Genomic DNA, 24,406 nt, shown 5'->3' on the forward strand with positions numbered 1-24,406 from the left:
ACTAGAGCAAAGTATAAACTTTATAACTGTTTTTATAAGTAGATTAAGCTATCAGTAAGAAATAAAACGGGGTAGACTTCTCTTGCAAAGGATGAAAAAGCCCAAAAACCTACGGGAGCATATAAAATCTGTAAACATACGAGTATATTTAATAACAGAACATTTAATATGTCTAACTATATGGAAAGGGATCAAAATATTTCTGTTTTATAGTTCTGGGATCAAGTTGCGATGCCCAATTAAGCAAAACCCTCTAATGCCTAACAGCACTTGTAAGTAGGTCTTTCCCATGTTATGTTTCATTTCTTCGTTCTTAAGGCGCTTCACTTCGTCTATTTTCTCCTTGAACACTGGCAACAGTGCCATGAGAAAACAGATACATTAAATTAGAAAGCCTAAACTTTCTTTCTGTGGTCAAGAGCTTTCACTGTACGATTTTATTTTCCTTGTTTCGTTGAATAAAATTTCTTACAGAATGGCAGTTTCATTCAGAGGATAGAGTGAATAAAATGGGCTGACTCGAATGCTTTATGAAGCAGACAACAATACGTACGAGTAAATCTTTAACCTGATTCATTATTAAACAGCTGCCTTCACGCCGCTAACAATTTCTTCGAATCTACCAAACGGACAATGCATGTTTTGAACAGAAACATTTTGATCAACTCTCGCACCTCAAGTTATTTCGAAGAAATTATGCATTTATTTTCGTGATTGTATCATATAATTAAAAAAACTTGAAAGAAAGGAAAAAAGTGCCATCACAAATATTATTAAAGTCGAAATAACATACAGAATTAAGATTCATAGAAATTCTTACATCAATTTACATTGATAGCAGTTTGCGTTTATGAATTTCTTTTTGTATCTGTTTTGTAGCATAAATTCCAGTGTTAAAATGTATGTGTCTTTCAAAGGTTGAGTGGTTTGTCCCCTTTTGCTGGTGACAATGACGTGGAGACCCTAAAGAATGTACGCGCTTGTGACTGGGAATTTGATGACGAAGCTTTTGCCAACGTATCCAGCGAGGGGAAAGATTTCATTTCCAAGCTTCTTGTTCGAGCAAAAGAGTAAGTGTTTTAATTAGATAGAAATCTCAATCTGGACCAGATTTCCTTTTTTTTACAGTCAGCCTTAGTCAGAGATGTCTTTGCCCAGAAAGCAGTGTTATTTAAACGGACATTAGATGTTATGAATAGTATAGTATAATCGCAATAATTTTCAAAATCTCGAAAGGCCTCAAGATGAATATGTTACGAAAAAAAATGCAACCTAATCTTTCCTTTTCCATTTTAACATCCAGCGTCATAAATTAGCGTCTTTGCATGCGATTCGATATGCAATTCTCACAAAAACGCAAATTGTTTTTTAATAATAGAAATCCTTACTTGTAATATAGGTTTATAATATGAATCTGTAGCGTCATTAGGTTATATCGATGCAGAATCATGAAAAATGTACAGTGCCGGCTTCGAACTGTGGACCTCCCGAATACGCGTCAAGCGGTACGCGGAAAGGAGGGATAAAATACTTTATTGAAATGAAAGGAGGGATAAAATACTTTATTTATAATGAAACATATTTACCCATACGGCATGTATGACGTGTAAAACTTAATTGAGATTGTAAAGATTTAGAGCTCTACCAGCCGAGTTGTACTGAAATACACAGCAACAAAAAAAAAATCCCAATTTTGTTTTTTCTTTATTAAATTAAAAAATATTCTCCTTTTTCATCTAAAATAAGGCCATTTTTTCGATTAATAAAGAATTTGGAATGTAATTTTTACATGCCATATCAACCAAAATTTATCCCGTGGAAAACAGAGACAGCGGTATGATACAGGGAATTCTTTTCATGGCTACGTCATTGTTTTCATGGATGAAAGAACTATCAGCTTACATACAAATCGAAGTTTATTATAATTGAATATTAGAAGCTTAGTAGTTCGTTTTAATTAAATATTTTGTTGATGAAAAGTAAAATAAAAATTTTAATTTCCATTTTTATGCAAATAATTTTCACGAATAGCAGTCTACCGTAACTTAATTCTTTACACCTTTTGCAATATTTTTGAAGTAACTAGAAGTGTAGATATAGTATCGAAGATTCAAGAATAAAGCAGAAATATGTATTTCTGAAATAGTCTGTATGTTTGATTGTATACTAATTAACGAAGTCCGGAGTTTGATGATATATGCACTTTTTTAGTATATTCTTCGTTTAAGGAATTTGTTAAATTTTTAGAGCATTTCGGAGGTTTTCCTAATTGCTATAATATAGCATTTTGGTACAAAGGCCTTTTAAGTACGAGAAGAATTATTGCTGAGACCATCTGCAACGTTCATTCAAAATTCATTTTTTATATATGCTTATCAGTTGCTTCATTTCAATAGAATTCTACCTACGTTTATCAAAGGAGATAATATACTAAATAATACATTAATAAATAAATTATTATTTTATCACTTTGTAAGGTTTATCTTAATTTCTCTAACAGTTAATGTTTAGTTAAAAGTTACTTTCCTGTCCTCTCTGAATTTCAAATTACAATTTCCGGCCAGAACATGTTTTCAGAATCGCGATCAAATGCAAATGAGAAAGAGAAAGTGTATTTAACTGCGAAGTTCTATTGACTTCGTTAGAGAGAGCCAGGGATTCTATGCAGTGCGCATTAGCCTTTTGGCTATACTCTCTCTAAAGCTATTTTTAGGATCGGCCGGCCGTATATTAGGCCCTTGATAGCTTCGCCGTTAGTTAGCGTTAAGGGGCCAACTCTGTTAGCATTTTGATAGCTTCGGCTATATCTTTTTTAGCTTAGTTAAGCTTTATTCCTTAGTTTCCTGTATTCAAGCCCGAGTGGAGGCTTTATTGTAAACTCCAAGAAGGAGTCGACTGTTAAACTTTATTTGGAATAATAAGGGGTATTTAAACCTTCTCGAGTATCTGTTCTCTGTCTACTGAACTAAAGCGATAATTCGTTTACCAGTTCTTAAGGTTCCTCAACTTTAGCTGTAACTTAAAAAAGGAATCTTACAGCTTTTGCGCAAGTATTGAGCAAGTTATTACGATTAATTAAAATATTTACTTTTATATACATATATATGTGTGTGTGTAATTTGTTTTTTTTATCATTATTAATTTATAAATCGCTTGTATTTTGGCAACCAACAATTTGTATATTAAATAGAGGTCTATTCACTTATTGAATAAAATAAAAAGTTTCTCAGTTCATGGCACATCGATATGACATGCAAGCTAATAGTTCGCAACTATGTAATTGGCAAAGTTGTTTTCAGGAGTGAAAAGTTAGATGAACTGCTGTTTTTGGAAAATCAAGTTCAAAGTTAACTGAGACTTAAAACTCCTAGTCCTACTTTTCCAGCTTTTCTTTGCTTCTACTAAGAGAGTTAGTGTCTTTAAATACTTATTCCAACTTATGTTGCCGGTGATGTTTTTTTACGTGACCTCGGAAATGAGAGGCTGAGATCTCGGATAAGTTCTATTTCTGAGTTCTGTACTGGAATCTAAATTTCAATCAGACAAGTTCTCTTTCGTATTCTTCTCAACAGAAAATCAAGTTTCGTTGTTGTTGTTTTTCATTTTTTCACTCTTAAATTTTCATTTTTTATTATTTTCATTGTTGATGTAATTTAGGTACCGATAGTAATAGGCATTCTTCCGAAAAGGCGAAGGAACGTTTAGAGTTTCATTTTGCTGTTCTCTCGCTCCTTATTTTCAATTGCAGAAACCGAAAAGATTAAGTGCTTTTCACTTTTATATTTTGAACATAGAGTGTGTCTTTTGCCATAAATTTTGAAATGTATTAAGTCCATCTAGACTTTAAATGTTAACGACTTCTACCATGCGTATGACAGATAGTCCGTAAACTAAATAAAGATTTTTTATGTTTTGCCGAAATAGAGCTTATATTAAACATAACCACTACCTTTTGCGGCACATCATGAAAACCTTTTTTTTTTTTTTCCAAAATATAGGACTGTGCCATTGCAGGCTGATTTCAAACACATCTTTGATCTTGTATGTTAAAAGGTACTTTACTATGTAAAAACAGTTTTCGTATGTAGTTAGAATTTTCGTGTGGCCAAGTGAAAAATACTCCAGCCGAGATAGATTTGATGAAAAAGGTGGTCAAGCAGTTGGCCAAGCTTTACTGATCTCAGATGTCTAGGAACATGTCACTTAAAGCACGCCAAGCATCCAAAGTGCGCTATGCAGAACATTTACATAAATAAAGCCTGTATATGCAACTCATAATGTGTTTCTATCATGTATATATGCCTAGATTATTCTAAACTAAATTTACTTGAAAACATCGTAACATTGTTAAATTTCAAGTTTTGAAGCAATTAATATATTCACTATTATGAAGTTTCCCTATACTTTACTTTTGTATGTATTTATCTACAATGTATTTCGCTAAGTAGAAATAAATATATTTAATCTAACATTTTACCCAAAATTATCTATCGCTTTCGTCGATAAAACTAATTCTTTAACATTTAAATAAAACTTAGAACGAACATACAGGCAACAGCGATTTGTACGTTACTTCAGATTTTCATTTTTATCATCAAATTGGTGATGCAATTTGAGATGCAGACGATACTATACAAGCAGAAGAATTCAAGAGATATTTTTTGGTTGAAATCTCGAGCATTTTTAATTAATTACAATTAATGATATTAATAATATGTCATCGAAGTGTATTAAAATATTGAGAAAAGAGGCTTATTTTATTGCCCTCATTTTGATACACTGATAAGCGATATGTTATTGTAGTTCAGATAATAAATGTAAAGTTTTATATTAAGTGTATTAGCAATAGCTTCGTATTTTACCATGACACAATTTTCTTAGCGAAATGGTAAAAACACATTTTTTTTTCATGTGAAATAGTCATCAATTTTAATGTGCGCATTGTTTGTTGGCGTGTCGAGACACTCTTACTATGAGTTTTATGAATCAACTATACAGCTCATTGCTTCCAGACCAAAGTTAGAGCGAAGCTAAGCATTGAGGGAAACCTAGTAAGGTTTCACAGGTTATTTTTGTTTGCCCCAATATACCTTTGTTTATGCGTTCAGTCTTTATTACGTATCGCTGCCATCATTTTTTAACAAGCTTCCCGTTGTAGAGAAGAAACTGAATCAGATTCTTGGTGTTGGCATTCGTTTTTACTTAGTCTGAAGGTCAAATGGAGTGGGAGAAGTATTATTCTCGACATCATTTTTTACCTACTTCCTGGTGATCCATTTCAACTCGGAGAAGGAATTGTTCGAAGTCGACTTCGTTGAAAGAGTAAGTGACAATTCATTTAACATTGTTACAAACTGATAAATGTCAAGTATTTTGGCTTGGATTCCGCGCTGATGAAACTTTGACGAAAGTATGGGTATTATTTCTATTGCTTTCACTTTGATAATAGTACGAGTCTTAGTTTTGACAATCTGTCTCATGAAAAGTTGAATGTTTACTCACTCGACGTTATTTCGTTCAAGGAACCAACAGCAGGATTTTTCGGCTTAGTATTGAATTGAGAAGGGACAACATCTAAGGCGGAGATTAATTTTTATTCTCGGAAAGTGAGATTTCGTTATATAGCAATACATTTGCGTATCTATTAATTAATTTCTAAAGTTGATTAATTTCCGCTTTCATTATCGGATTACAGCTAGTACATGAAAGGAGTTGATATCGTTTTTAATTTTTTTCAGACTAGTTTGATTTTTCGAATTATTACATTTACCTTAATTTCATTTTTGAATTTTATATTTTGCTGTTTGAAATTTATGGTTTCCTTTTTGTTGAAGTGATGTCTACTGTCATATGTCTATGATTTATAATTCTTTCTAGGTTAAGTGTTTAGAATGTAAAATTTGATTTTATATACCTTTTTATAAAAATTAGGTTTCATATACCTTTGAAAGATAATATTGCCACCTACCTATATAATAGTTTGGTATTTTAATAAGGGACTGCTTAGGACATTTTTTAACGAAATTTTAATTTTTTAAGAAATGCGAAAACTTTGAAAGTGGACGGGGAAAATGAAAAAAAAAAAAAAGGAATTGGGAAATATTTTAAATAATTTTATGAAATTTAAAGGAAAGTTTTCTCTCAAAGGATTTGAATTATTACTGATGCGACAAGTTAACATAATTCTATTTCTGTAGTTATTTTACATAGAAATTAAATATACTGAATTGAAACTAGATTGTAACTAGTATCTGTCTTATACATTCAGAATTATATTCATGAGTTCTTTATTTTACTAAACCATTTTCTGTTTTTCTGTCATTAACAGTCAGTAGTTCTCTGAGCTAATGATGACTGGTTATGTGATACAATAAATGCGAAAAATTTAACTGAAATATTAAATTGCCCTATGGTCCTAATAAAGGTATTTAGACAATTCAAAATATATTTCTCTTAAAAGCCTCTTAAAATAAATCTTACAACATGTTTATGACAATAAATAATTTATATGATTATTATGTAAATCATTAATTACTTTTTCCATATTTAATTATAACATTGTGATACTTTATTTCTATTTGATTTTAGTTTTGAATTTCCTTTGCACTTTTTTCATCATGCTGCATGTTTTGCAGCAATTTTATTCTTAACAAATATACAGTTCAATACTTCAATAATTTATATTTTATGTCCTTCATTTGTATTCGATCCATTTCCAGATACGCATTTCAAATACGAGCTCATATTTTCTTGTCTGTTTTCATTTTAACAAATATTTATTAAACAAAAATCTTTCAGAAAACGAATGACGGCTCACGAATGCTTGGAACATCCCTGGCTGAAGGTAAGATAGAAAGAAACTTATTTTAAAAAATGAATTGAAAACAGTAAATACTGCCGTACTTTCAGCGTGAAATATTTATTAATTTCATCTGAGCTACGGCTATAACTTGCCTCATTATTCCTGTCTGGCACAAGCCTCAGAAAGTCGCAGTTTCTCTTCGCGTTAATGGATCCAAAAGGTTTTAATTTTAAGTACAATGAATTATTTTTCAACTATGAAAAGTATGATTCGAATTGATCTTAAGAATTCCAATATAATCCTTATGGCATTAAATAACTTTAATATAATTCCAGTTTGTTTTAATAAATGCTCTCTAGCTTCAACATATTTTTAAAATTGCAATGTATTAGTTCAATTGATTTTATTTCTTTGAAAAATTACGGTACGATTATAAATTTCATAAATTTATTTCAAGAATATTATATATTCATTTCAAGAATATCAGCATAGCTTCAATTTTATTTTTGCTCTAAATTATGTTAGAAAATTCACTATAGTTAGAATTTCTTTCGGTATTTCCAATTTAATTCGAAGAAATAACTCTCCTTTCTTAGAAATACTAAGTACTGAATTAAATATAATTGTAAACTGCTTAACTAAATCTTTTTCTAAATTGTCGAAATTTCTTAAATCATTTCTTGCTGCAAAGTTTGCTTTTTGAGGAAACTGCTGTTACAGTTTGTGAATACTTTCTCCATTTAGGCACAAAATGTAATGATCATCATACCAAAACATGTGTCTTTTATGCTTGTAGTTAGAGAAACATTATAATATACAGTAAGACCCCGCTTAACGCTGTTTCGTTTAGCGCTGTTTCGGTTTAGCGCTCTTTTATTTCAACCCGGGGATTCCACGAAATCGCTCGCAGCATACGGGGATTCCCCGAAATATTATGCAGCGATAGGTTTCAAATACATATCCGAAAGAGTGTACTTGTATTTCTTGTTTGGTGCGGTATTGTACAGACATATTTTGAAGGGGTCAATGTGAAAGATGTCGAAGAAATAATTCAAGAAGCAGCGGCTAGTCTTTCTAATGATGAGCTCAAGGAATTAACTGAACAAGAAGAAAACAAAAATGTTGACAGCAGTGATTCAGAAGAAGAGCAAAAAGAACTTTCGATGGCGTTTGTAAAAAGGAGTTTGTCTACCATAACTGAAATAATGGATCAATTCATTGAAAATGATCCGAATTTTGACAGGAGCTCAAAAGTAAGGCGTGGTGTTAAAGACGCTCTATCCGTTTATGAAGAACTTTTAAGAGAACAACGCAAAAGAAAAAGGCAAACAACATTAGATGCTTTTGTCACAAAAAGGCAGAACACTGAAAACGCGGAAGGCTAACTAAATATGACTGACTGAGAATTTTTTTTTTTTTTTTTTTTTTTTTTTTTTAAAGAATATTCGTTTTGTTATTTATATTTTGTTTTTATTTTTGCAAGAAATAATAATAATGTGGTATTAATTTGGGCTTTAAGAAATAAATGTTTGGTTTTATTTTTATTATAAAAACATACTTTTTAAATTTAATACCTAACCAATTTCCTAGCCATCTTCCCCTAACCCCAATATTTACATGTAAAGATAGCCTCGTTTAGCGCTGTTTCGCATTACGCTCTACTTTGATGGAACGTATCCCCCGCGTTAAGCGGGGTCTTACTGTATATGTTTTTACTTTTAGAATTAACTCATTAATAAAAGACATTTTTCTCTTACAAACTAGTATTCATAACAAAATAAAAACTGTGACAGCTTACTTTTCGTTTAAAATTTATTTGATTATGAAGACTGCCTGTATTTGAAATTACACATACATGACAATTTTTTTGCTTTCTATCTTGCAGGGAGATATCAGCCACGATACAAAAATTCGCATTCCAAACAAGAGATATGTCAAGTTCAGAGACAGCATTCGGGACAAATATGTAAGTAATTCTTTCAATTATTTCGCATCATTTTATTCCTTAATTGCATTTGCTATCAATATTTCTGCATTCCTGTTACTTAAATGCTATTTCTTTTCAGGCGGATTCCTGGAACAACTGCTTGCTACCTATTGGACACATCGCCAATTACAGCTCCCTTCGGAAACTACACCAGGACAAGTACAAAATTCAAGACTTTTACTTTGGTAAGTACCTTCTCCAGCAGTTTGTGCTGCTTTTTGTAAATATCTGAAGGTTTTTACAATTGGTATCATCCAGAGCCCACCAGTGCGGACAGGCCTACGAGTAATTATGTTGAAATAGGAACTGCATCTATTGTTGGTCATAAAATTCAGTCATGACAGTGTTACTTTTGTCCAAAACTGTAGCAAAAAAGTTAATCAGAGAATGGAATCTAGTAATCTCATAATTCTCTTATTCTCTTCACACTAACCCATCCAGAGGGCTTTCGATGTGATGGATTTCAAGAGTTCTGTACTCTGCACAAAACCTAAACTATTCCATACCCTAAATTGATTTGAAGTTCAAGGCTAGCATAGGAGCCCTTTCGCTAAGATCATACCGATTCAGATGGCTACTTTCATTGCAGCTTTTACTTTCGTTTTAAAAGTTATCTTTTAAGGTAGCAAAGTAAGCCTCATATGAATTCATAAAACATTTAACAACTAACAGCCATTCGTGACCTTTCGACTCCGCACAACCCAGTACAAATGACGCTTGCCAAACACATAATCTTGTGGGAGTTCTCGTCTTGTCTGTCCAGAAGTCATCGAAATCTATTAAGACAGTGGGCACAACGTGAAGTTCGTACATAAAGCTCGAAGCATACGCGTTTGAATCATACTGAGTTAAAAGTCTAGAACAATTACCAAAGACTTTGTCTTAAAATATCTCTCGATGTAGAAGTCGTAAGCAGAGTTGGCCACGTTTTTTGTTTCCTCACTTTTATTTAAAAGTTAAAACAATGAGATAATGTTCTCTCAGTAGTAGTGTAAACAGGTTTTGTGCTGTTTTATTATCTGAATGATTTATTTTGCTTTCCGCTTTTAACAGTTTATTAACTTTTTCATTCCCATAAATACCATAGTGGTTGGGAATGCATTAAAATAAAATGATCCATCTAATAAATAGCAAAGCATAAAAAACCCCTCAGCTTGCGAATTACGTAATTATCAAGTCTTTATATAAGATTTCTTTGGAGCTCTTCAATAATAAAGAATTCTTATACGCAGTTTCTTATTTATTTAAAATTTCATTGAAACAATTCTAAAATAAAGAATATGCGCTTCATCTCAAACTAATTTTTCATTTCAGATCGCTTACAGGCCGCTCCGAGGTTTGTAATTCGCCCTCAAAGTACATTCTGTTACGAAGGACAAAGTGCAAAATTCTTATGTCGTGTTACAGCACCAGCACCGCCTACTGTATCTTGGTAAGATTTCTTCGAAATTGTTCCTAACGAGAATTGCTACAGTTCCACGTAACAAGTTTCGATCTTTAAGATAGGTTTGATAACACTGAATTCTCATACGTGTGTGAAAAAATACATGTTGGCACATCTAAAAGTAGGTGGTGAAAAATTGCCAGCAAAATTTTGTCCATAAGCAAATAGAAATATGGAAGTTATAACGATATTTGGACATGCAGCATTATTTGGCGGTTTTCCAGAATTTCAAAATGCTACTTTTTGAGTACGCAAATGACCGATTTGCAATAAGTAATAAACGAGTAGATATATGTGGAATCTTAATTTGCATGCTTTTGTTCATATATAAGTTTCATTCGTTTATATTTATATGCAGAAGCATATTATTTTTCAGTCAGTTTTCGTTCACACTTTTATAAGAGTTCATACAAGAATACATTTATTCTTTTGATCAATACGAACAAACTTATGTAGGCTAAAGCACGGAAGAAATAAGCTTTGAAAACTGCGGCCAGAATTCAGTAAAATTCTGTAAACCAACTTAATGTAGTAAGATTCTTCGTACTGCAGGTATGCACTATGCGAATGAAATAAGTTTCATACGATAATCAGTACACCGATTGTATGTTAAATGCATAGTACAAATAAGGTACAATTAGTGTACAGTACTGTAGCGATTAAAAGCTTCAGATTTAATAATATTTTGTTGGGTACATATCTAGCAGTTAATTTTGAATGGTATCATTCTTTTTTAAATATACAGAATCAGCTGCATTTTTTTTTCAAACTAATCTTGAGTTCAAGGTTTATTAATCTTCTAGAATGAGGAAGAGGTTCATTTCTTGCGTCCATTTTTCTGAACTTTTCAACAAGTTTACCATTGTAATTGGCTATACTTAAGACATCGAAATTTCCATCTTCCCGCATGTTGGTTAGGAAATTCATTTTGCTGCTTTTCCGCACGATCTGTTTTTTTCCTGAAAACCGAAGGAAGTTTTCATAATCTTTGGTCAAAAAGTATTTTGTAAGCACACTTATATGTCAATCTATTTTAAATTCGGAAGTGAAGCACTTTCAACTCTGTAGTTCTTTTTGTCGCTAGAAACTGTTTTATATCAAGAATGGTAACAAAATCAGTGTTCAATATTTAGACCGTTTCTGATCTTTTGAAGTTTTGAGAGGTGCTTGTAAGAAATTTTATGTGGAAATATATTTTAATCGCCAAAGAGGGCGTAAATCTTTCATGATGTTATACTTCTTGTTCTTGAATTTGGCACCACCAGTTGAATGTGTGTTAGACTTGAATAAACTTGGCAGTTTAGAAACCTGATTCGTAGTGTTTATGTATCTTGATGTTATGTGTGATTGAATTAGTGTTTTTTGAACCAAGATATCTTGAAATTCTTGACAGTTAATATAATATTTTATAGTGATTCTTAATCGCACGAATACACCATTTTACTTTTTCTAACAATCTCGATCAATAATGCCGTAAACTGAGAGGTTTTTCTTTCTTGTACCTTTAATTATAAAACAAAAGGAAGAAGCAATGAACTTGAGTCTTCTGGGTAATAGTATGAGAATTCGAGCAAAAACTAGAGTTCTCACACAGATGCAAAGACTTCTGTAAATTTTCGCTTATGAGAAGTAATTTTATACTTTCTAAATTTTATGTCACAGCAGTTATCTAATCCTACATTTATAAGCTTTTAGTATGAAGAGTATATTTAAAGTTTTTAGTTTCTTTCTTTTCTGTTACTAAATTCTGTTTCCGTAGCTTTAACTTATCTGTATTTTATCGCCAGAAGACAAGTTTCCCAAAGCTTTTTAATGCATTGGAAATTTAGAAAAGAGAAATGGTGGTCTGACTTAAAGTTGAAATTTTATTCCGATAATCCTTTCCCTCTACTTAGTCAAGTTTTCAAGTATTTTTTTATTTTAATGAATGTAACGACAGCTTGTTAAGTAAAAATTACTGCATAGCCTCGTCCTCTCTCTTCTTGTCCTTTAAATTATCGACTAATGTTTAACACACCGGTCGTCATTACAATATTTGTGGATTATTTGCATAACACACTTTCCATTTGTGGGCTCAATTAAAGAGCTAAATAACAGCGATTATGAATTATATCCCTTACAAACGTGAGCTTCCCAGTTAGCACAGCTAAGCTGGCTAATGGGAAAATATTGTTCTATCAATTAGAATATAACTTTATGCTAACTAATGTAATAGTGTTGTTCGTTTCGCTCATTAGGATGATATCAGATGATTTTTTATACTACACTACTAAAATGTAATCTTGTTTTCAAATATTCAGAGAGTTCGCTATAGCATAAATCACTATTGCTAACCATTAACCAAATTTTTTGAAAGAATTTTACGTTTATTTACGTGTTTGGAGGAAAATATATATATATATTCAAGATAAGAGATTTTTAAGATATCATCTCTTCAAGAAAAATTTGCAAAATAAATTCACAGTTCAAAAGCGAAACTGTTTATTATAAAATGTTGTTTCATTGTTTGCTGATTGCTTTATTTTGCATTTAAGCTTTATTTGTAGAATTCGAAAATATAGTATTGTTAAGACCATAATGAATACAGTAATTTTGAAAAATAAGATTGACAGAAATAATCTCATTTTATGAGAATTTAAGAAGGACCCCTTTTACGCGAAGAAACGGAAAGGAAAGTACAACATTGCGAAATACAGTACAGTACACCAGAAGATAGGCAGCTGGTACTGAGAGCTATCAGCTCTATTTACCTATCTCGGGCAGAAATCTGCCGTCTGACAGACCGCAACCAAAAGTACGTTCCAGCGAAACAGCGATCTTGAGCTAATAAGTATCGCAAAGTTGATAATGGGGAAAGAAGGAAAGCAAGTAAGAAAATCATGTAGTATTTTTTATCATAGTGTCCAATGTCATCTCCATAATTGTTAACTTGAACTAAAACTGACTGAAACAACGGACCTTAGAGTGAAAGATCCTATATAATTATGTTCTACACAGAATTTACACTTCTTGCTTAGTTATTTTTTTATAATTTTCAATTTCTTGTTGCTTTCTTGATAACAGTATTCAAAGATAAATTTCAATTATTAATAACTTTTTCAGCGAATTTACATTATTCATTAAACATAGTTGCTTTTTCAGCGCTAGAGCAATTTTCGTGTGTTCAACTGTAATCGCATTACTATAAACTTCTTCCTATTTAGGTATCGTGACAATATCGAGCTTCGGCAGAGCGTGAAGCACATGAAGCGGTACGAAGGCAACGACTACTACTTCGTCATTAACCGATGCAAGCTGGATGATCGTGGAGAGTATATCATCAAGGCAGAGAACTACTACGGCTGGAGGGAAGAGCCGGTCTTCCTTAATGTTCACCGTAATTATTTTTTATTATTCTCTATATATTTTCTATGCTCCATACAGTTACCGAAAAATCGCAAATTCTTATACTGTCGTAACACTGGCGAGTAATCGCGCGCCATCCAACAGCGAATTTAAACGATTCTCAACGTTTTTTGATCCATGCACTTCTTTCATTTTCTCTAGACGATCATTCCAGAACTCGGAAAATACATATATATTTACTTAAATTTAGATTGTTTTTACATGTTTTATAAATTAAACAAGAAGAAGCATAGAAAATGTTAATAAATATCAAAACGTGAATAAAAGTAGTTTTTTTTATATTCATAAACTAAAACTAAATACTTAATGAATAAATAAAAGGTTGACCGTATTCTCCTGAATTTGTGAAATTCCCCTCAAGGTGAGAACCCGAAATTTTATACGAACAAAATTGCTTTTACACACCAAATTTTTAGTAGATATTGAATGGATAAGATCTGGTGGTTATTAAATCGCTTTGGATTGTCAAAAGTTCCAAATGAAAATTACTCCGCAGAAATGATATTTAGTTATTCTAATTTCAGAGCTGAATATAATGTAATACATTTGCAGTATGGGACGAAATAGGCCCAAATTGGTTGAATTCCAATAAACAGAATTATTTCCTGTTTTGCTTTACTAAGAACGCTAGAAAAACAACAGGATTTAGTAAACGTGTAAGAATTCTTTCAGAAATAATAGACAAAATGCTTCAGAACCATATTAAAGAGAAATTAAGTTGTAGCATAATTTTCGCTACGGAATGTTGATGACAGCAGTTCTTTCGAAACTACGATGATCCTCTTTGTAATGAAGCAGCCATTTCGGAAGGAATTTTTCGCGTTTAAAATCTTTATTGCTGTACTCTCGTTCTGCTTTCAGCGACTGACAAACTTTTCTTACGAGCAGGTTACTGCTCGTATGAAAAGTTTGCAGTCGAGTACTGTGCCTGACTAATTCAAATTCGATATGTGATTTCACAAACAGAGAATAGCAGTTCACGAGACACGACTCTGTTGTTGAGCTATTATGGCTGTCACTGCATTGTTGTCTCGGTTCCAGCTTAAGACTTTCATAATAACAAGTCGTAAGGTGGGTTTAATTACGTCTTTTATCAGTGAGTGGTAAATTCCATTTGATTTTAAATTGATTGCTAGAGTTGTCCTCAAGTTGAAAAAAAATCCTTCCAAATATTTATTTTAGTCTGTTAGAAAACTTCAAAGTGCTTGCAAAGTGGTAGAATTTAAGTGTAAATAATAAAAGTGTTAAGTATTACAACTTTATGGTTCGAAAACTATTAGTAGTTCGAAAGTGATGAACTTTAATCGCTGCATGGGAAACTTCTTTGATCTACCTTTGCATCATGAATCGCTCAAGTGTTCGAACAGACGGGTGCCTATAAATTTTGGTTCTTTACTTTGCCTCACTTGGTTGGAGATAAGAGACCTTTTCCTTTATAAGTACCCGATCTTGTGGGATTTGATTTTTCCCACTCTTGAATGCGTTTCTCGTGCCGATGTTTAAAATTTGCCATCATAGTAAAAACTGGTCTAGATAAACATAGGCACAGATCTTTCCTCTCCTTTCTTTCCTCAGGGCTGATAAATGCGTTGTTTCACTTTTCATTTCAGTCCGTTGCCATTCGGTAAAATGTAAGCTATTTATCTTTCAAAATAAATTTCTTATTGATAAATAAACTAAGCCTTTTAAGCAACAAAACATTTAAAAAACAAACTTTTAAAAGCAACATGCAATTCTTTAGAATATTATTTTTTTACATTTTAAATTCTGATTAATTTAAATAAAATTCGTGATATATCTGATTAAAAGCATTAACTATTTATACAGAATTATGGGTAGTGATATAATATGCGATCTACCGCTTTTAGTTATTTATTCGTATTTATTTTTTGATGCTACGACTGAATCGCTGTTTTTTAGTCTAAAAATAAGTACAAATAATTGACAGTTTTTGAGCCTGCCCCTAAAACGATATTTTTAAGTATGAAAACAAGTACATATAATTGCCAATAAGAATTAAAATGATTCCATTAATTAATTTAATAACCCTTTAAATTTCTACTTCCATTAAATTTAAATTCCTAAAAAATAAACATGTTTAGTTTGTCATTTTTAATACGGAGTTTGTCATATTTAAGAACGAAAATAAATGCAAATAATTATGAATGTATAAATAAAAACAATTCCATTAATTAATTTAACAATCTATTAAATTTTAATTCCAATAAACTTAAATTTTAGTGGCTTCATAAAATTTAAAAAAAAAAAAAAATTAATAGCTTTCATATTCGAGCGTTCGATAAAATGGCGGGAAAAAGAAATGATGAAAACAACCAATTTTAGAAGCCCCCTCTGAGAAATAATTAAAGAACTGAAAGTGGTAGATTTCGTACTCCATCATTACCGAATTACGTTATATATTTTTCCGCTTTTTAAATATACAAAAGATATGGGTACTACGCGAATATGAGAATAACGTTCCCATATTCGCGTAAAAATATTGTTTTCCGATTTTGGAAATAGTTATTTTTTATTTCTATGTTGTGAAAATATCAGTGAATAATTCTGTTCAATTTGCTTCTTTTACAGCTGTTCCAATTGACATTCCAAAGATTACCCTAGAGGAACCTGTCAGGTAAGTCTACTTAAGAACTTGTGAACTTCGTTTTTTGAAGGTAATTAATGATATTGTATAATGCTGCTTTGTCATCTCTTTATACAAGTTCTTTTTAATACAGCACAGGGGGAGAAATTCAGTTCTCGTTTTATGTAATTTTTTTATCTAGCATGAAAAATACTTTATCATGAACATGAAGGTTTTTTAAAAACCTCTATTTTAATTTAATTTAAAAAAAAATATTCCGAATCAAAGGAAAATTCTTAAAATGTGCATTTTATAACAAGATACAACATTTTGATGACATTTTTTGAAGCACGAAATATTACCCTACAGTCGTAATTTTTACTTCAAATAAATTATAAATCAGAAAAGTCAATTTCAGAGAATTCCTCTCAATACTCGAATTATATGACCTTTCTCAATTTCCTCTTCATACATTGTATTTCAATTTTTTATCCTCTCTCATTTAATGTTTTTAAATGTTTCATTGAATAAACCGGGAATTTTTTAATAAGTTTAATGTGATTATGATATTAATTTATTAAATGGGAAGTGTAATTTGCAGTTACTTATGAGAAAGAGTAATTTACAGTTTTCGGAACCTAATTTGACTGTTGTTGGCTTAGGCTTTGCGCAGTTTATAAGTGGCAGAACGAATTCTCTTCCCCTTCCATCAATCTCTAGATAGGACTTTCGTCTAGATAGTATTTTAAGTGTTTCCATGTCAAAAAGACGCTATACACTTAAACATTCTTGCCATCTCCAAGATTCGAATTCGTGTCCAAGGCTATGACAGCCAGGTCTTCTACTACCTTGTCCACAGGGTGGCCTTTTTATATTTTTAAATAAATTTAACTAATAGTTAAATAAAAAAAACCATACATACATGTTCAATTTGCAAGCTTTCCAGTGACTTCTGAGGCAGTCTTCGTCAAGAAATTCTTGTACTTGATTATTATCAAAATTGTTCGGTATTTCTGAACATAATTTCCCAATGACCATTTTTAAACCATTTAAATCTTTTCTTACAAATATCAGCGGATACAATGCTTTGCTCTTAGATTTTATGGATGATTTGTTTTGCTTCTGTTTCATTTCTTTGGAGGGGATAAAACAAAAACAAACAACAAAAATTTTTAAAAATGAAAGCAGTGTGCATTGTGATTCCAGTTTTACACCTGCAAAAGAATGAGGGTTTTTGTTTGATTGTTTGTTGTATTTACTTAAGATTTCGTAAGTAAATTTTGAGACCAAATGTGCCTTCTTAACGTTTTCATAAATCTCCGTTCTAAAAAAAAAAAAAAAAAAAAAAAAAACTGTCACTTCACAATAACATTTACTTATTAGCAATCTGAAAAATTTTTAAAGGCGTTTAATAGTATTAATGTATAAAATTATCTCAATTTCAGAGAGCATTTAAATGGATAAAAATCATAAATTTATTTAAGATTTCTATGATTTATTTGAAAAATAAATAATAGCAAAATACTGGTTTTCACTCTATTATTTATATTTTTTTCACTGTACACTAAACCCCATTTTTCCCTCCAAAAGGCTATCTATCAATTAAAAGCAGAATTAATTGTATTTTAGTATTGTTAGGAGGTCATAAGATCCTTAAAGATGTCGTAAGTTAACTGGAGTAAAGTTAATGCAATTAAATTATCAAGGGGAGGTAAACTTGTTTTTACAGAATTCATTAAGTAAAACTCGTTTGCCAAGAGGAGATTTAAGTAAGTTTCCCCTTAAATCACTTTCTTCCCCTTCTTCCTCTCTTCACCTAAGAGATAATGGTGTATATATAACATAAATTAAAAAAACGAAAAAGTCCAAAGTATATACCTCTGTCACATGAAACTGTATTTATTACAGGAAGAGACAAGAATTGGCTCCTCCCGTTCTATATGAAGAACCCAAAGACTCGGCACCACTGTTCACTTTCCTGTTGCGACCACGTGTCATCCAAGTGGGCATAGGAGTCAAACTGCTCTGCTGTTTGTCTGGAAAGCCCTTACCTTTGGTGAGTCTCTTAAAAACATATGACATATGCCCATGACGCGCCTAACTGAGCGTACACATAGCTATCCAGAGATTCGTAAACACTTATTTGCAGCTAAAATTGTGTTTCAATATGATTACTATGTATAGCGTACTTCAGTATCTTTGCTACATATAGTGTATTTCAGTATCTTTATTATGTATAATATAGCAATTAGTGAAGAATTACATAAACTCAGAGAATGTACTTTTATTACGAAAGTTTTTTAGCCCAAAGGTAAAATTTTCCCAGAAGGGCTATTAATTTCGTTTTAGCATTTTGCGTCAGCATAAATGTCGGCTCACTTTTCAAACTGTTGCCACCAAACATTAGAGCCCTGCATTATATTTAAAGAAATTAAATAATGAAGAATCAGCATGAATGTATGTATGTTTCTTGCACTGTGGAAAAATAACGGTGCCTAGACACATCAAATTTTGAATAACACAATCCTCCATTCGAATATGGGCATCTGGAAGCCAGATTTTATATTTTGTCACACATTAAAGAATATTTTTTATTAACAGATTTAACGATTTCAAAGTGAACACTGGCAACACTGTACAGGGGGGCGGGAAATCTCCAGCACGCGAGACTGTGTATCGGAAATTCTAAAGACATGCTGTTTTAAAAATTTTATGATATTGCTGTTGAATTGAGTTTTATAGTTTAAGTGCGAAGAACATGATATTTAATAAGCAAAAAGGTAACATACAAAACTTTAAAATACGCCCCTTTGGGCGTAATATAAAATCTGAAAAGCTGTCAGGTTTTTTTTTCTCCTTTACTGTTTTTTTATATACGATTATGTCCATCAGACAGCATTCCATTTTATGTAGATCATAAATACCTTTTTTAAATATCGAACATTACTGTTTTCCTAATTCATCACCGCCGAAAGAGGAGTACAGATGTTATGCACAACAGGAAACAGTAGCTCTCGGCGAAAGTCACTGATACATGCTGCCGGCCAGAGAGTTTTAATGTTGCTGTTGAAGTCTGAAGGTATCTAAAAACCTGCTTTGAAGCATCCGGCAATTAAATATCACTACGTTTTAGATCTAAAAGTCTATACAGCCAAAAGTCGTTAATCCGGACTCGTCGGGACTTCGGCGATTCCGGATTATCGATTTTTCCGGATTATAGATCATCAGTTTAAATCGCGTAAGATGGCATGCATAAAATCTAAAATTAAAAATATGAAACCGTAATTTATGAAATAAAGAACAATTATGATCTAAAGGGTATCAAAATTTACAAAAAAAAGCTTAATATTTATTTGTTTACTTTATTAAACATTTCTTTCAATGTAAGTTGTTTAAGTTGCTTTGTTTTATGTGATAATACTTTCTCTTTAATTCTATAAACAGACATAATTTTTTGTTCACTTACAAAGTTCCGCTGTCCAAGTCCCGTTAATTGCTGTGCCGAGAATACCGACTAACTTGTCAATCGAAATTTTTTCGTTTTCACTAACCTCTCTGTCACATTCTTCATGTCTTTATCCATTTTTTGCAGCAATTCCACTTTTTGTTTGATGGACATCGAAACATACTTTCGTTTTGTACGATCCTTTGGGAGCTCCAGAATCAAAAATTCTATTTGACATAATCGAAAGTTCAAGTTTACTTTTATAGTATTGCTCTTACAGTCTGCAAAAAATAAGCCGGATCCAGTTCGAACATTAAGGAACAACGCAATCATCAACATTAACTGAAATAGATAATTAGATAATTTTAGCTTACACCGTCCGTTATACATAAAATGCGCATGCGAAAACCTATTCTGCGCTTGCGCACACGCAAATGCGCAGTCGTAAGAGGTCTTACGCGCACGCGTAAACGCCTATGCGCATGTGTCAACGCGGCGCATGCGCAGAAAGTTTTTAGCTTTGAGGTCCGGATTATAGATCATTCCGAATTATGGGTGTCCGAATTAACGACTTTTCACTGTATTACTTTCATATTTAAAATGATAGCTTATTATTTCTTTCTCTTCAGAAGATAATATTAAAAATTATTTATAAGAATAGCAATGCTTATTGCTTTCTACTAATGTTATCTATCACAGACTGAAACTAGAACTCAACATTTAGCTCTGGTCGTGAATAATAGATGTAAATGTAATCAAAAACCTGCAAATAATTTTTACAAAAATGCGTAAATTTTTGCCTTTCACTCCATAATTCTCTTCCCATACATCGTGAAGCAATGAAATGCAAATATTTAAATCTTTACTTTTGGAAGACCCCGTAGATTCACCAATGAAAATAAACAGTATAACTATGTAAAAACTTATCGTCGTTTGTTGCGAAATTAAAAAAATAAATCTTATCTTTCAAAATATATAATTTCTCCTCGGGTTTCGATTAAAATTGAAAGTATAAGAAAAGAAACATTATATGTGTAAATTTCCATAAAAATTACGAATTATTTACCACTTCTTAGATAATATAATTTTGCTGTAACACCCCCCCCCCCAAGTTCTGTATGCCTTCTTGCATTCAAATCGCTAACTCACCAAAAGCTGTTTAGTTATTAAAACAACATACCACATTTTATCAAACATTCTGAATTTTAAAGTGACAGTGAAAGTAGAAAGTTAGTCTGTCTTTATTTGTCATAATAGTACTATCGTTAAATTAGAGTTTAAAACGGACAATAATATTTCCCTTTTTTCTGTTTAGTTAATTAGCTAAAGAATAGAACTGTATTAGAAAAAAAAATCTGATGTGGACCCACGTGACTTCCTTGTGCGGCATATTAAATTATTCACACTTTTTGCTGCACTTCATTTAAATTCATTTCCTCGAATTATTATAACTTAATTACAACATACAGTCAAAAGTCGTTAATTCGGACACCCATAATCCGGAATGATCTATAATCCGGACCTAAAAGCTACAATCTTTCTGCGCATGCGTCTCGTTGACGCATGCGCGTAAGACCTTTACCGCTGCGAATTAGCGTGTGCGCGTGCGCAAAATACGTTTACGAATGCGCGTTTAATGTATAACGGACGGGATAAGCTAAGCTAAAATTATCTAATTATCTATTTCAGTTAATGTTGTAGATTGCGTTGTTCCTTAATCTTCGAATTGGATCCGGATTATTATTTTTTGCAGACTGTTAGAGCAATTTTATAAAAGTAAGCTTGAACTTTCGATTATGTCAAATAGAATTTCCGATATATATTTACTAATATGTAAAGGATATACAAAGCGAAAGTATCTTTCGGAATCCATTAAACAAAAAATGGAATTGCTGCAAAAAATGGATAAAGGCATATTCTTTGTTGATATAAACTTTAACGTTTGTTTATCTAAACTTTGTTTATCTTTAACGCCGCAGCGGCGTGCAATGAATTGGAAGTTGATTTTGTCAGCACTATCCTTATCTTAAGGGCAGATGTTTTTATTTTATTTGGCTTATAATTGATTACTCAATGTAGTATTTCATCTCGATGTACTCAGTCTTTGATATGATTTAAATCAAATGCCTCGTCATTATGATTCGCTTCGGATAGCGAAGAAAGTGACATAGGTTATTGAAAACGAAAAAATTTCGATTGACAAATTGGTCGGTATTCTCGACACAGCAATTATAAGACTTGAACAGCGGAACTTTGTAACTAAACAAGAAATTATGTCTGTTTAATAAAACTAAAGAGAAAGTATTATCACCTAAAAAACGAAGCAACTGAAACAACTTACATTGAAAGAAATGTTTAATAAAGTAAACAAATATTAAGCTTTTTTTTTGTAAATTTTGATACCCTTTAGATCATAATTGTTCTTTATTTCGTAAATTACGGTTTCATATATTTACTTTTATAATTTCTGCATGCCATTTTACCAGATTTAAACTGATGATCTATAATCCGGAAAAATCGATAATCTGGAATCGCCGAAGTCCCGACGAGTCTGGATTAACGACTTTTGACTGTACTTCGAATCAAGTTGAAAATGATATCGAAAACTGCAAAATTTGAAATTAAATATCTCGATCAATTTTTGTTGTACGAGAGTTAAAACTCCCTATATTTTTATTTATTTATTTATTTATTTATTTATTTTTTTTCCCATAATGAGTATTAAAATGTTCCCAAATATAAATATAGGAGCTGAGAGATCGCATTCAAAGTTAGGCTTCGTTATTTATCGAAAATTAATTTTTCTTTAAGATTTGGCATTGGCAAAATATTAATGTTTTTGACATTTAAAACACTTTTGTAATTGAAAATATATATGACTACGAATAACGATTGTAAAAATAAAGGCCCGGTAAGGTCTTTAAGCTGGCTAAGGGGGTGGGTATATATATGTTTGGTATTGCAGATTGCAGTAAAAAAGGGAGGTGCGCAACTGCAGCCCCATATACAAAATTTCAATTTTCTGCGGGTAATCGTTTTTGACCTATGCGACATAAATACATACTTAAGACGTCACGAAAAAGTCCCTTTTGAGTATTCTTATGAAATACCCGACCGCGGTGAGATAGCTTCTCCTCAGAGCAGGTTCAGGGTTACCAGATAATGCAACGGAAGGCAGGGTTGCCAGATTTTTAGCGAAATCGCCCATTTGGCGACAAAATTGGCCATAGATATAGACGGAGCGACAGCATTCTGGACGAATTCTTACCGGTTTTATCCAGAATGTTCTCGAAGGCAGGCCAAAAGCTATATAAACCCTGCTTGTAAGCGAAGCAGTAGTCTATCTTGAGTGCATCGTCGAATGTATATCGTGAGTTTTATTATGAAGAATAGCTTGAGTGTGTTGAGTTCCGAGAGCGATTGACCGAGTTGGGAGCTGTATTTAGTGTTTTTCCGTGAAGCTGTCTTTAACGTTATAGCCTGATGGCTGTGTTGCTGATTGTTTCAGCGTGTTTATCCGAGTTTTTGGATGATTGTAACATGTCTTTGGAAATGTCTCGTGTAATACTGACAAATAAATTGTGTTTTGATTCTTGATCAAGTGTTGTCATCAATCACTCCAAATCCACGAACCCGTAGAACGTAACAATGCATTTTACAATCCGTTTCGGGAAAAAAAAAAAAAATAATAATAATCTTTTATTCTGTTCGTACGTACAGATGTGAAGCAAAAAAGACGTCCGAATGGCTTCAGGAACGGTCAAAATTGGTATTTCCGTCGAAATATGAGACCCGAAGGTTTTCGGGATTACAGTACTTCGTTTACTTCATACAAGGAAGTAAATATTTAAAAATATTTTTGCTTGCCTAATTTCTGTTAAAAAAATTATTTTGCGAATTTAAATATGTTTTAAGTAAATAGCAATGTTTTAAGTAAATAGCAAGCAACTGTTTAATTCAAATAAAAAGTAATAATAATAAAGTAAGAAAGAAAGGGAAAAATATTAAAAGATTATTTCTGAAATGTTTTCCATCAAAATATCTTTTGTTCCTATGAAGCGAATTTAATTTAACTATTTCTTCTTTCAAATTCACTAATTTTTACTTATTTTTTAATTTTTTTGCATAGATACGCTGGTTTAAAGACGGTCGGGAAGTTGGAAAGAACGTGTATAATGTGACGTATAATGACGGCGTCGTCGCTCTTGAGATTCCATCTTGCACGCTGGAAGACTCTGGAACTTTCGTTTGTGTAGCAACTAACGACTTAGGAGAGGACAAAACTTCCTGCACAGTCCGCGTAGAAGGTAAGAAGGATAGAAATAGAAGGAAACGAAGGAACAATTTTAAAGGAACTTTTTAAACGTTTCAAGTCGTATTTCTTTCTTTTAAACTTAATTTCATTCATTACTGTGGTGAATTGGCTTGAGACAATGAAGAAAGTATAAGCTCTTAAATGCCACATTTTGCGTTTCTATTCTTATTAAATGCTTTTAGAAAATATGCAAAAATCAGAATGATATCCTATTTCATTTTTATTTTACAGTGGATGCAGAAACGTAATGAAAATAATTTTATCTAATTAACTGAATGTGAATGATGTTGATAAGAAGGTTGGTTGGAATTTTTTGGCACAAAAAACCCATGGGAGCTCATGTTGCGCCAAACAAAAGGTTGTGTGTTTTAAAAACTTCAGATAATAAAGATAAAAAACACATGCATCATTCAGTGCATAATCA

The 24,406-nt window shown here is 31.9% G+C and overlaps 1 protein-coding gene across 2 annotated transcripts in view; it reads left to right on the top strand.

The window, feature by feature from the left end:
• Positions 1-24,406, top strand: part of LOC118188284 (twitchin-like) — a 384,165-nt gene that overhangs the window by 329,404 nt on the left and 30,355 nt on the right. For both annotated transcript variants that reach the window (XM_085813574.1, XM_085813575.1), the window contains 9 exons: positions 918-1,070; positions 6,799-6,844; positions 8,688-8,768; positions 8,869-8,974; positions 10,104-10,221; positions 13,437-13,609; positions 16,228-16,273; positions 18,131-18,278; positions 23,797-23,974. In XM_085813574.1, the coding sequence (XP_085669700.1) occupies positions 918-1,070; positions 6,799-6,844; positions 8,688-8,768; positions 8,869-8,974; positions 10,104-10,221; positions 13,437-13,609; positions 16,228-16,273; positions 18,131-18,278; positions 23,797-23,974 (1,049 nt within the window). The remainder of the gene's footprint in view (positions 1-917; positions 1,071-6,798; positions 6,845-8,687; positions 8,769-8,868; positions 8,975-10,103; positions 10,222-13,436; positions 13,610-16,227; positions 16,274-18,130; positions 18,279-23,796; positions 23,975-24,406) is intronic.

Source organism: Stegodyphus dumicola, chromosome 1 (assembly GCF_044657685.1).
Source record: "Stegodyphus dumicola isolate Sdum_Otavi_A_Nest chromosome 1, ASM4465768v1".
In the NCBI taxonomy this organism is placed as follows: Eukaryota; Metazoa; Arthropoda; class Arachnida; order Araneae; family Eresidae; genus Stegodyphus; species Stegodyphus dumicola.